Genomic DNA, 12,504 nt, shown 5'->3' with positions numbered 1-12,504 from the left:
TTGTTTTTCGATCGGACGTCAAGCACATTGTTGTTGTCGCCAAATCTGTGGCCACCAACTCGAGAACGGATCGCGAGAGACGGGTTAGGAAGGCCTTCGATCCGCCATTGGATTTGCCGTGGCTGCTGGCGGTGATGATGATGATGATGCGATGATGACGACGATGACCAGAGCCGCCCCGAGGGTACGGCAAATTGAGGCGACTGCCCCGGGCCCCGCACTTTGGGGGGTGAGGGGGGGAACGCGCTTCGACGTCACGGTGTCAGATGTCATTCTTTCGGTTTATTTTTAAGGGGGCCCACCCCCCACCCCCACCCCCCACCCCCCACCCCCCACCCCCACCCCCACCCCCACCCCCCACCCCCCACTCCCCACGGACGGCCCTGACGATGTACGACTGCGATTTGATCACATTGATGGCGCGTTGTTAGAACGGTTCGTAAATAGTTTTGTCGAAGACATTGCGAGTAAAATGTTGGGTACAAATATACACAGAGCACATGGGATGAACAAGTTAGTGCCAACGTTTAAAATATTTATATAAAAACAGATACAATGCCAGTTGAAAGAAGAAGAAAAAACTAACTTTTACTATGACCAACATAAGGTAACCACCAACAGACGTGATTTTTATATATATAAAAAAATATACATATCGAAGGCATATTAAAAGAAAATTCTGTAAACTTTAAAACATCAATTTCCACAGTAGCTTGTTAAAATTTGTATAATCCTGTGGTATAATGCATCTTAGTAATGAAATAAAAATAAAAATGACTGACCAATGCATCTCATTAATAGCAGTGTTTACTCTCATTCTTAAATCATTTATTTCCTCACTTCTGCTTCATAGATGCAAGTAGGGTTGCCACCTCTGAGGTATAAAGAATCCTTGGGGCTTATCATGGAAAGAATACGTACTCACAATGCCAGCAGAGGGGAGAACTACATGAAAATATACGCTGCCTTGAGCCGTGTATCTTAACACAATTGACAAAACACCAGAAGTTTGATTTTCCTTGCAAGACTTAAGATATTTTCCCAGAAGATGTCCCTCAAAGAGATCAGGATATCGGGGGAACCAGGATAGGTGGCAACCGTAGTCGCAAAGCAAAATTATACATCTGCAAAGTAATGTTGTCTTTAAAAAAAATCTTTCATACTGGCTTCATGGTGTGGCAGTGTCATTCAAAACATATTTCTACTTAATGCAAAAAAAAACGTGAAATGAAATCAAACATTATTTGACTAAATAAAAATAAACATTTCAATGACACATGCAGGCCTGCTTAAGAAAATAAACTCTGCAATATAAACAGGTGCAAGCACAATAATAATTCCCTCCTTTATACGTCGAAGGGTTTATCGTAAAAATGTCTTCCCTTTGTGGGTTATCCTCAGGGCGTTGTTTACCCGTCAGAAGCTGTTTGAAGTTCTGCCGTTGAAATGTTCCCGCACAAACATGTCGTGAATCCAAAGCATCGCTGTCACATAAACTGTTGCCAAATTTGCACGTCCCGTGTATTAAATATAGTTTTGTTTTTTGATGGGTGCCCCTTTTTTTTGTTTAATCATGGGAGACTCAATAGAGCATGATGTGCTCTGACCGGTTTGGCGAGAGCTCTGTATGTATGCATGTGGAACTTCTTTCGCACCGTACGTAGCCAGCCGTGCTCATCGGAGGTGCGGGAGAAGGACAACAACCGTAACACTAAAGGAATGAGTTTTCAATCTAGATGATTTATACGTGCATAGCTCCAGTCACAACCTAATATCGAAAGGAAGAGCGTTCCAGACGGCCGCAGAAGCACATCTGAAAGCGCGCGATGCAGTGACCGTCTTTGTTCGGTGGCGAGCCAAAAGCCGCTGCCGCGAGGATGAGCGGAGTTCGCAAGATAGTTTATGCTCCTTGATGAGACTAGCAAGGTATTGTGGGTCATTTGTGACAAGCACTTATACAATGCAGCACCATTTTAAAAAGCTTCTACCGGACACGGTCAGAATCATCAACCACATTTCGACTGGAAGAATCCGATGAGCTATGAAGCTCTTTTTCACAGACGTACAGTAGGGGCGGGTCAACAAGAAACACGTCTCGATGTGCCACACGAATCGACCGACTCCAAATGCAGTTGATGTACAAACTGGAAATTGCATGCCCTGCTGTTGATGGAATATATATTCAGTATATAGTTTTAATTAACTTTGCTGCACTAGTGCTCAGGGCTGTGGATATTGAGAGGCCAACTAAATACATCTGTATGTATATTTAGCTTTGAAACAGTAGAATACCAATACTGTAGCACTAACCCCTGCAGGTAATTTGGTAATTAAAGCCAAATAATAAGGATGTGTATCACTATCAGTCACGTGCCACATTTTTTTAGTTTTGTTCATTTTAACTTTGATTCAGCTTTACAACTCACATATCATATTTGTGGAACTAGAACTGCAATAACCAAAGTGATGGTGCATTTGACATTGGACATGGATGGTGGTAAAAGAGTGAAGGGATGGAACCGACCAAACAATGCAGAGCTCCCCCCAAAAATGTAAAGAACTCGAGCCCCCCACCAAACGTAATCAAGGCCTGCTTTATAACAAGTCGGTTCTCATGAAGTTGATCGTTCATTACCAAGGCACCCTCTATACTTCGTCACGTCAAAGGATTGCGAGATACGGCGATGATTCAGGGAGGCCTTCATCCAGCAGTAGATTGGCAAAGGGCTGCACACTCTTAATCGTTATTAGTATTAATTCAAGGAGTAAACCCTTAGGTGAGTGCCACAGCCTAAATTTCAAAATTGGAAACCACCCTCAGCTAAATTACATATATAATAATTATTATAAAGCGCACCTGTGTGTCTCAATTTCCAGGGTGCTGTTACAAAAGGCAGCACATCGAATCGCCCACTTATTTTGTGAAACAGGAAGAACATGTCCTGGCTGATTTTCATTAAAAAAAAAGTGGCTTGCACCCTCGGATTAACGTGACCCAAATGATTTTTTTTACTCATATCTGACTTTTTAAGCAAATTTTTACACACTCAAGTTTGTGAATAGTAACATCAAAGGTTAAAGCTGCAGCCCCTGCATTTGCTTTGCTCACGCCAATTCTAGTCACAGGACCTCCACGAAAGGGAGCTCTATGCTCCGTGCAGCCCGTCTCGAGAGCTCTTGGCCTTTCTGCTCCACGCTGGCCAGACGTTTTATAATTATACGAGATGGTTACTTCGCTGAAAGAAAGCACTCGGTCATTGACAAAATGGTGGTGGTTGGCTTAAGACGCCGCAGGTGCTGGACTTCTCGCTAATAGGGCTCAACGCCTGACTCATAGCGGGCGTTGAGTAGAACTCGCATGGGTCTACATGAGACGAAAATAAGCGCCATTATTCCCGACAAATGAGCGGCTATCTGAGCCAATGCTGTGACTTGTTATGCACCATAATCACTTGCGAATTATCTGGCAGAATGAGTAGTGCGAGGTGATTCCACACGGGGGTAATTGCGGGTGAGTTCATCAATTAAATGACTGTGCCAGCCAGAATTAAATCTCGGGCACAGCCCCACTCAGTGAACTGTAATTACTTTAAATGAAATAAGAGAGGAAGCAGTCTTAACTAGTTTTTTTTTTACAACGCAGGGTATTATTTTATAAGTCGAAGGTTTACTGTAATGGTGACAAATGCCACTCTAAAAAAATATTTAACCATGAAAATTTAATTTTAAAAAAATACCAAGTGTACGAAAAGAGAATTGTGAATATGGTAACAACAAAAAACTTAAAATAAACGTGATATAACAACCGGGAAATCCACGCCGCAAACGTAACAACGGTTAACCCAATTAAATGCCGTGGAAATTGCAGGAAATATGGATGACCCCGATTTGTAATCCGCTGAGTTCATGGCCAACGCAAGAGGGAGGCGGGCAGGGAGGTTACCGCCGTGAAATGGCCGCCCACTGGATCGGAGCCACGGAGACATCGTGAACACGGCCCCTTAAAAAGATGGCTTTTTGCAAACAAAAGGCACTATTACTTTTTTACTTGAACTCATCGTTTTCGGTCGTTGAAACGGGGCCATACGCCACGTAATAATATGAATGACATTAATGATAAAGTATTTTTTTGACCATTCTAATATTGTTTACATAAATATGGCTTAGTGCAAAAGCAAGAATGCGTTTTTCTTTATTTTGCTTCGAAATTAACCTTTTCATTATTAATCATCGGTTAATACATGTAAAAGCACGTACAGTTAATATTACAGGAAGTGATAATTGTATGCTAAAATTTCAACTGTACAATGTTTTAACTTTTTTCATTCATTTTCTGTAATCCTATTAGGTGACCACACAACAAACTAATAATTTCAAAAGAATAGCAATGTATATACCTCGAAAGTGGAAGCTAGAAAATGTACAACACTCACGGAAGACTGGAGGAAACAAATCATATTAACTGGCATTGAAAACACGTTTACACAAGAATGTTAAATGAGATGGCCGCAAAGAAAATAGGTCCATCATTTCACTCATTCTATTTAAATTGTAAGAAAATTAATTTAAAATGTAAAAAAAGTTAAAATCTACAAACAATCCAGGTTATGTTGTCTAAACTCGTTTTAAAACATGCGGTTGCATTTCGATATAAGCATGGATTAAAGACAAGGCTATGAATTGGGTGGTATTTTATCAAGATGTATTATAAGATTGATGTATTTTTGCCAATAAATCTAATTTCATTATTTGGTCAGCCAGACTGCACTCCCATGGGTAATACAATCAGTTACAGAGACCAGTCAAAACTGTGGTGTTTTTTTAACGATGCATTTTTCAGGAGCTATCTAATTTCCACGAGAGGGCTAAACATAAATTACGCTCAAAACAATCTTTGGATGATCATAATTTTCTGATTTGTGTTTTTTTTCTACCAATTATGCACTTTTGGTATTACGTTTTGCCTCCGATTTGCTTCATTTGACACGTTTTAGTTTTCCCGAACAAGTGCGCTATCATATGGAAGTGTGGCTTGGGTGAGAAGCTGATGAGGTGAAAATACTTGCGTGACGATGCCAAAGTAAAACTGATTACAATAGAGATCAATAATTGCATTGCCCCGTCATTGAAACTCACAACTGAATGCATTCCGTTTGACTTGTGCCCTCTAGCAATGGATATTAATGGTTCTGCATTCAATGTGCTATTAAGAGCATCTATCTACTCAAAGTAACAATTAAGCTTTAACTATATCAATTGCAAGTGGGAGGTATTTAATAATATATTTTGCTTTCTAATGGATCCATTTACAATTGCTGCAACGTCTTAACCATTTACATCCACTAACAGTAACAATGTAACACTAATGTATGCATGTACACAAAGATTATTACTGTGTTAAAAAAAAAGACGTTAACAAGATGCCCGGCAGGTATTCATTTTGTATTTACATCACGTGACTGAAAAGCAACTTTCTAAACTCAATTAATAAAAACACACACATTAAAGCACCTCACGATGACGACGATAGTACTAATGGCTCAGCGTCAATGCATGCCATCAGCTGCAAGTCAGATGAACCACGGGGCAACTGAACATTTAAAATAGGGGGCCACGCTGTCACGAGTGAGGAGGTCACGGATCTCAACGCTTTGACCGTCCCTGTTAGGCGTTTCTGCATTCGCCAAAATTAATGCGTGGGGAAGCCCTCATCCACCAGTGGACTGCCCGTACACCTGCAAAGCTTCCGCAAGAAGAAGCAGCAGAAGATGAAAGCAGTGTCGGCAACTGGTGTGCTCTGTGAAGCATCTCAGTCAGATTCTTGAAAAACAAATCTTCAGAATTGTAGCAACAGAAAATGAAAGCAACTTGTCCAGAAATTATTTGTTTTCTTATCCCTGCAGCTGTCATTTCAGATCTGCCATCTTTTCGCCACGATGTTCACCGTACAATTTGCACTCACCCATCCAGAGAAGCTGCATCGGCATTGCAGCGAGACCGGGAAACGCGTTCGTAGCGCAAACACGGTAACTGCGTTGGAAGCTCCGAGGCCTGCTCATTTCCTCGTGGAATTCCGTCCACCTTTTTAAGCCAAGCAATCCGAGTAATAATGCTTCGTGGCATCATCGTTAAATCTGTAATTGGTAGCATGGTGTAGTAAAAATAAAAACGTCGGGAAAAATTAATTGTTCTGTGTGTGTTTTCTCGCAACAGAATTTGCCCGGCAGATTTGCCACGTTGACAAAGCAGCCAGCCCTTGGCAAACGTGGATTTCTCCCTCAGCTGGTGGAGAGTGCCGGCTGCCCTCTGTCGGGGGCCTCCGCTCCGGCAAACCCGAGTCTCTCGCATCTCTGCCCCGCGGGGGCCCGTGCCGCCACTCAATAGGGCCTCCACACGGACTCGGGCTCGAGCCGCGAGGGCACCGCGTCTGCCAGGCTGTTGGCGTTGCTGGGCGAGCTGCTGGAGCTGCCGTCGCCTCCGTCGGCCGTGTCCCCGTCGGGACTCGACAGTCCCGGCGTGAGCAGCACCGAGTCCCCGGCGCCCACGCACACGCCCACGCCTGTCGCGACCATCCGCCCGCCGGCGGCGGAATGACGCTCGTCGCCGGCCATGACGGACAGCGAGTACGCGGGGCCGCCCGAGTGGCCGTAGTACAGCTGGTTGAAGCCCGACTGAAAGGAGGCGGAGCTCGACTGGAACGGTGCGGTGCTAGCCTGGAAGTGGGCGGGGCCCGGCTGGAAGGAGGCGGAGCTCGTTTGAAAGGGGGCGGGGCCGGCGGAGAAATGCGAGGAGCCCGACGTGAACGGAGCGGAGGCGGCGTTGAAGGGGGAAGAGCCGGCGGTGGTGAAGGGAGAGGAGCCGGTGAAGGGGGAGCTTTGGTGGCTGTGCGGAGGGGTGTGCGCCGGGTAGGGCGGTGGCAGGTAGGCGTAGCGCGCTGGAACGGGCAGCCCCAGGGAGCCCGCCCCCACCTGCTGGGTCGGGTAGACGGACAGCGGGCCCGAGTAGTGCATGCGCGGGTCCGTGTTGCGGCTCGGGTCCGGCAGGTAGGAGAGGCTGGGGAACTGGCGCGGGTCGCCAAAGGGACCCAGCTCGGAGCCACCTGCGCCACGACAGAGAACGGCGAATACGTGTCGTCAAATATACACATATATATATACTTTCAATAACAGGTAAGGCCCGCTGAGCCGTTTAGCTCTTTTTCAGAAGCGACCTGCCCATCGCAAATTGACAGCTCAACGAAGTGGCGCATCGCGTGGATATTTATAGCAGTTGCCAAATACTCTCAACGTAAGTCCATTTATTTAGTTCGTTGTCGTCGTCGTCGTCAGCCATTGCGCATCTACTGTCGCAAGAGAGACTCATGGGATCTGACTCAACGGACGTGCTGCTGCCCATCGGGGTCAATGCCATTCGTGGGCTGCGGCACACAGTTCGAGCTTACGATGGACTCTGGTAGGACGTGTGAGGAGCAGTCACACAGGTACAGGTGCAGCCCCTGCAATTGCTTGCTCACGCCACCGCTGGTAGAAGCTCCTTGGCGAGAGGAAGCTCTAGAGAGCCCTTCGAGAGGGTATGTTTTGGTCTACTCTTCTACGCTGACCAGACGGCTTCGAAGAGGTAGAGGTACCCAAACTTTATCCCACCGCACGCGACCTTCCGATCGACACAAATCAAGCGAAAGCGACGGTGGTGGTGGCGGCGGCAATGGGATTTCGCCTGGCGGCGAGTGAATGAACCAACGATTGAGCCGGTGACGATGAACGAACGGACGGACGGGTCAATCTCATGGCTGGGCCGTGCGCGTTTTGTTGTTGTTGTGGCCGGCGGCGTCGCCTACCTGCGATGCCCACGGCGCGGCTCGGCGAGAGCCCCGCGTTTGTGTGAAGCGCCGGTGCCGCGATCTGGCTCAGGTAGGGCCCGTAGGGCTGGTCAAACGACCACGGAGGGGACGGCTGGCCATCTGCGACGCGCGCGTGAGTGCGCGGCGATGGCGTGGCGGCGAAAGGGGCACGCGGAGAGAGATGAAGAGGAGGAGGAGGGGGGGGAGGAGGTGGTGGTGGTGGTGTAAGGGACGGACGGAGTCATGCGGGGGCGTAGAGCCACGCGCGCGTGCGTGGAGCCAGGGGTGACGTGCACAAGTATTGGATGGAGATGGAAGAAGTTAGATGCATCCGTATGTGTGTATACACATGTATGTGTTTACATATATATACGTAAATAGATGGGGATGAGAAATACCGGCATGCGTAAATGGGGCAATCGGAAAAGTGTTTTTAAGTTCCGCGCAAATATTCCAAGGAGCATCCCAGGTCAAAGAAGTATTAAAATACATAGGTGTTGATTTTTTTTACGGATATGTTTCGAGAATAATTTTAATTGACAAGCAGAGAGGGTGCACAATGAATGGCACGGACGATAATGCGGGTGGAGAGGGTTGGAATAGAGATACATTAATCGTGGTTTATAAATAAATATATAGAGGAAGGGGGGTAAAACAGACAGATGGACAGAGAGAGAGACACACACACAAACAGGGGTGGGGTAGACACAGAAGCAACACAGATTAGCATTTAGGCCACATTGCACACAAGCAAAGCGAACGCAAACGTTAGTCAGACGACCGCCACACATCAACTGCGCAACAAACGCTCATCTCTCTACAAATACCAAGGACAAAGATCCCCCATGTGGTTTTAACAGCATGTAGGGGCAAGTGCTGCTTGCGGGCACCTATGAAGGCCGGTAACGGCACACGAGGGGGTGGGTGGCCAGCACCACGCCCGACCGCCTTTGTCTCCCCAGTGGCGATGTTTACATACCGCACCAGGTACTCATCTTGAGGCCCAGGACCGATTCGGATAATCGTCACTGGTGTTGGCCGTGAGAGCGGGAATTGAACCCGGGTCGCCGGGTTTATAGCGCAGCGCGCTAACCGCTACACTACTGCTCCCCACTTACCAACCACACACACAGAGACTAACACACAGACATAGCAATAACGATAATCCACTCCACCTGCAGAATCAAGATATTATTGTTGTCCAGCAGGATCCTACGCAAGGATTTGTTTGGCTAATCCACTTCCCGGGAGTAAACTAAAGGACCCTGGAGAAAACCCACACGCGCAGTACGAAGTCGAACAACAACAACATCAACAACAACAATAATAACGACGACGATGCCAATTCATTGTGCACGGGGTGGCGGGGTGGGAAACAACGAAAGAAACCCGCTTCTGTGAACCCAGCCCCTGACGCGACGCCGTGCTACTGCTGTGGCCACGCGGACGGGGCCGCGGGCCACAGAGGGGCATTGTTGCGTGTGACAGCCCTCGGGAGGCAGCCGCGTCGCCGGGGCAAACAAAAAAACCCACAACCCCGCCGCAGTTGAAAGCGCCGCTCGCAAATTACGCCGGTGCCCCTGGCTGGCCGCCCCGGGCCCGGAGAGACAATGCTGGACACAGCCCCGTAGCCTCGCCTTGTCCTCCTGTCCCTCGCTGTTAATCAGGCCCCATGAAATAGCGATTGTCCCAAGATGAGGTCCACGTGACGACATTCTCCCGCGTTGTGCCTCTGCGCTAGTTCCTACGGCGCAGGTCAAAGGATGCTCGCCCCCCCCCCTCTTCCCCCCCCCCCACCCTCTTTTTAATGAATACTAAACACAAAGTCAGCAGAATCACGCCGGGGATGCCTCCACTGCTACATCGACGCTGATGGCTACGTACGGCGCGGAAGAAGTTCACCAAACATACATGCGGAGCCCCCCTTTTGTTAACTCGCTGCAGGATTAGGGCCCCCCCCCGCCCACCGCCATGCGGGCCTCTAGAGCCACGTGGCCAAACTTCACGACGCGAGTCGACAGGCGTCGGTGAAGGGAGCGAGCGAGCGTGGATGTGGATGCACAGCAACGGGGGTTCTTTCCTGCGCCGTCCTTTGCTGCCACGACCACGCAAGCAGCGCCCGCAGCGCCCGCAGCGCCCGCAGCGCCCGCAGCGCCCGCAGCGCCCGCAGCGCCCGCAGCGCCCGCAGCGCCCGCAGCGCCCGCAGCGCCCGCAGCGCCCGCAGCGCCCGCAGCGCCCGCAGGGCTCGGTGGTCGCCCCGTGCGACCGCCGTGCCCTGCTCCAGCATCCTTGGAAAGGCATTTCAGGTGGTTTGATTTATGACCACTGCCAAGCTCCACTTCTCGCAGTGAGAATGTGTTTGTCCTTTAGTCTTTTATCGAGTAAAGACTCTCCGAGTCTCAAGATTATTTTTTTAGGAGGGTCCTGCATTGGCTATTGTCTGACCAATTACTCGAGCGGCGGTTTGTGTTCGAGTAATCGTAGGCGCCAATGACTAAAGCACCCGGAGCGCGACCCATCTCATCAGAAATCGCAAGCCAAGCAGGCTTGAGCCTGGGCAGTGCTCGGATGTGCGACCGCCACCACCGGGCATAAACCAGGTGCTTCAGGCTGTGGTGCGGCAGCTACTGTTATGGGCAGGAGATGGCAGGGCAACAATCTCCGTCGCTGTACCGTACTATGCGTATGCGTCTATGCTCCCCCCTGCCTTCAGCTACCTGCACCGAGCAACGTCGTCTGAACTGTGGTCAAACGACCCCCTGCAACCCGCACGGAGTGGGGAGGCACTCATCCAGCAGCGGAGTGACAATCACGGCTGAGTGCACGGTGCACGCGTGTACAGCGCATGCAGACGTACGGTAGGCGACGGAGGATGTGGAGAGCGCGGCTCTCTGAGTAAATAGGCTAAGGTGACTCGGCTCTCTGAACAGACAGGTTAACCCTTTGGATTGTAATAAAAACTAAAATAAAATAGCTTTATCGGCCATGCGGGAGGGCGTGTGGCACAGTTTGGGGCCAACTATCGAAGAGTGCGGTCGTGTCGCTACGGTTCTCCGCGGTGAGTAACAACGTCTTTAAAAACAACGGCGCTACGCCTCTCTAAGAAACATGAACCCTGAACCGCTTGCGCGTTCCGAGATTCAGCGGCGAACGGGACACCACCCACCGCGCAACTCACAGTACATCTCGGAACGGGAAAGGGTTAAGGTGACTTGGCTCCCTGAGCAGACGGTTAAGATGACTCGAAATCTCATAACCCGCCCCTGGCTCCACGCCCCGGCTACCCGGAGGGTTGATCGGCAACCGCCGATGCGCTTGGCGTTCGCGCGCGCGGACGAGGCCATTCCTCGCGGTGGATCTTTATTGCTTAAATAACCGACGCGCGTTAAATGTTTCATGCCGGTTTTGATGGCTCCGCCGTAAACTTTATGGGGAAGTTCCATAAAAGCTTTGCTTAACATTTCACATTAATGAAGTTGTGCGGGTTATTTGGAAAGCTTTTAATACGGGGTCCAAACTGTTCTGCTGGCACGTGGACGCAGACGGGACGACGTGTCTGGCCGGTGGCGGTCTGCGCTGGATTTACTGCCTCGGCTTTAATATTTAATGTGGCCTAAAAGCCAAAACATGGGCCCTTGCAGTCAGCCTAACCGGGCAGCCACTGCCCCCAACACGAATGAAACAGCTATTGATTACGAATTAAAGAGCGTACACTTAGTAAATATCAGACAGCGCCCAACCTCCTGCCCCTTCCTTTATCTGCCCCTCCCCTAAAAAAGAAACTCCACCACGTTCGCGAACGTTGCCCCGACGTGAGGGTCAGGGCAGGGAGCTCGACCACCTGGCCTCGGGCTTGTCGTCCGCGGAACATCTGTAACGCCCCCTCCTCTCTCCCCGTCTCTCGTGCTCTGTACCCGGCTCGTGTTTAGAAATACAAATATAAGTAATATTTATTAAAAGTATCAAGACAGCGCCGGATTGAGGGCGTCAACGGGGCACGGCGCTGTCGATTTGATTTTCGCACCGCTGCTCAAGTCCGTGATGCACGATCGGGGCCCAGTTTCTTGGTTGTGGATTATCGGCGTGGGGCCCTTTTATAATCCCACATCATTGTATGACCTTAATTCCCATAATCCTCTGCACAGGTTTAGGACAATCTAAGATGGCGAGATGGATGCGGCGGTGGGTGCCAAAATGATTTCCGGGACGGCGTTTCCGGAGCGTTCCGGCAGAAACGAAGCGCTGTGCGTAATGTACGAGTTTGTTCTTCGGGGAAATGTTGTGGCACGTGGCCGATTTGTGATGAGAAGTGTTCACGCGAGACGCCTACGCGCTGCTGATGTTACCGGTGAGCCTCGTTCATGAAACACAAGCCAAAGCAGTGTGATTGTGGCCGTGAAATCCAAACTATGCACCTCGTAGTAAACCCATAGATATTCATAGAGGTACACAGAGACCCACGGAGACAAAGAGTGACCCATGGAGACACAGGGCGTCACAGAGATCCATAGAGATAGTGACCCATAGAGACACAGAGATACATAGAGGCTCGTATAGATATATAGTGACCAACAGAGACACATAGAGATACATGCAACCCAAACTATCAACCGTATAGCAAAGCCACTGCAGGAATATCCCTGTTTTCAGGTGGGTCATGCTTG

At 49.3% G+C, this 12,504-nt stretch overlaps 1 protein-coding gene across 1 annotated transcript in view; it reads right to left on the bottom strand.

Annotated features, from left to right (window-relative positions):
* Nucleotides 1-382: 382 nt before the first annotated feature.
* The window catches only part of LOC144948600 (runt-related transcription factor 3-like), a 62,237-nt gene continuing 50,115 nt past the window's right edge, over nucleotides 383-12,504 (bottom strand). The window contains exons 5-6 of the mRNA XM_078878184.1: nucleotides 7,838-7,960; nucleotides 383-7,099 (exon numbers count right to left, since the gene is read on the bottom strand). Of these exons, the coding sequence (XP_078734310.1) occupies nucleotides 6,378-7,099; nucleotides 7,838-7,960 (845 nt within the window). The 3' untranslated portion in view covers nucleotides 383-6,377. The remainder of the gene's footprint in view (nucleotides 7,100-7,837; nucleotides 7,961-12,504) is intronic.

The sequence above is a fragment of the Lampetra fluviatilis genome, chromosome 50 (assembly GCF_964198595.1).
Source record: "Lampetra fluviatilis chromosome 50, kcLamFluv1.1, whole genome shotgun sequence".
Lineage (NCBI taxonomy): Eukaryota > Metazoa > Chordata > Hyperoartia > Petromyzontiformes > Petromyzontidae > Lampetra > Lampetra fluviatilis.
Note: the sequence above shows the minus strand (reverse complement) of the source record. Positions and strands in the feature narration are given on the sequence as shown.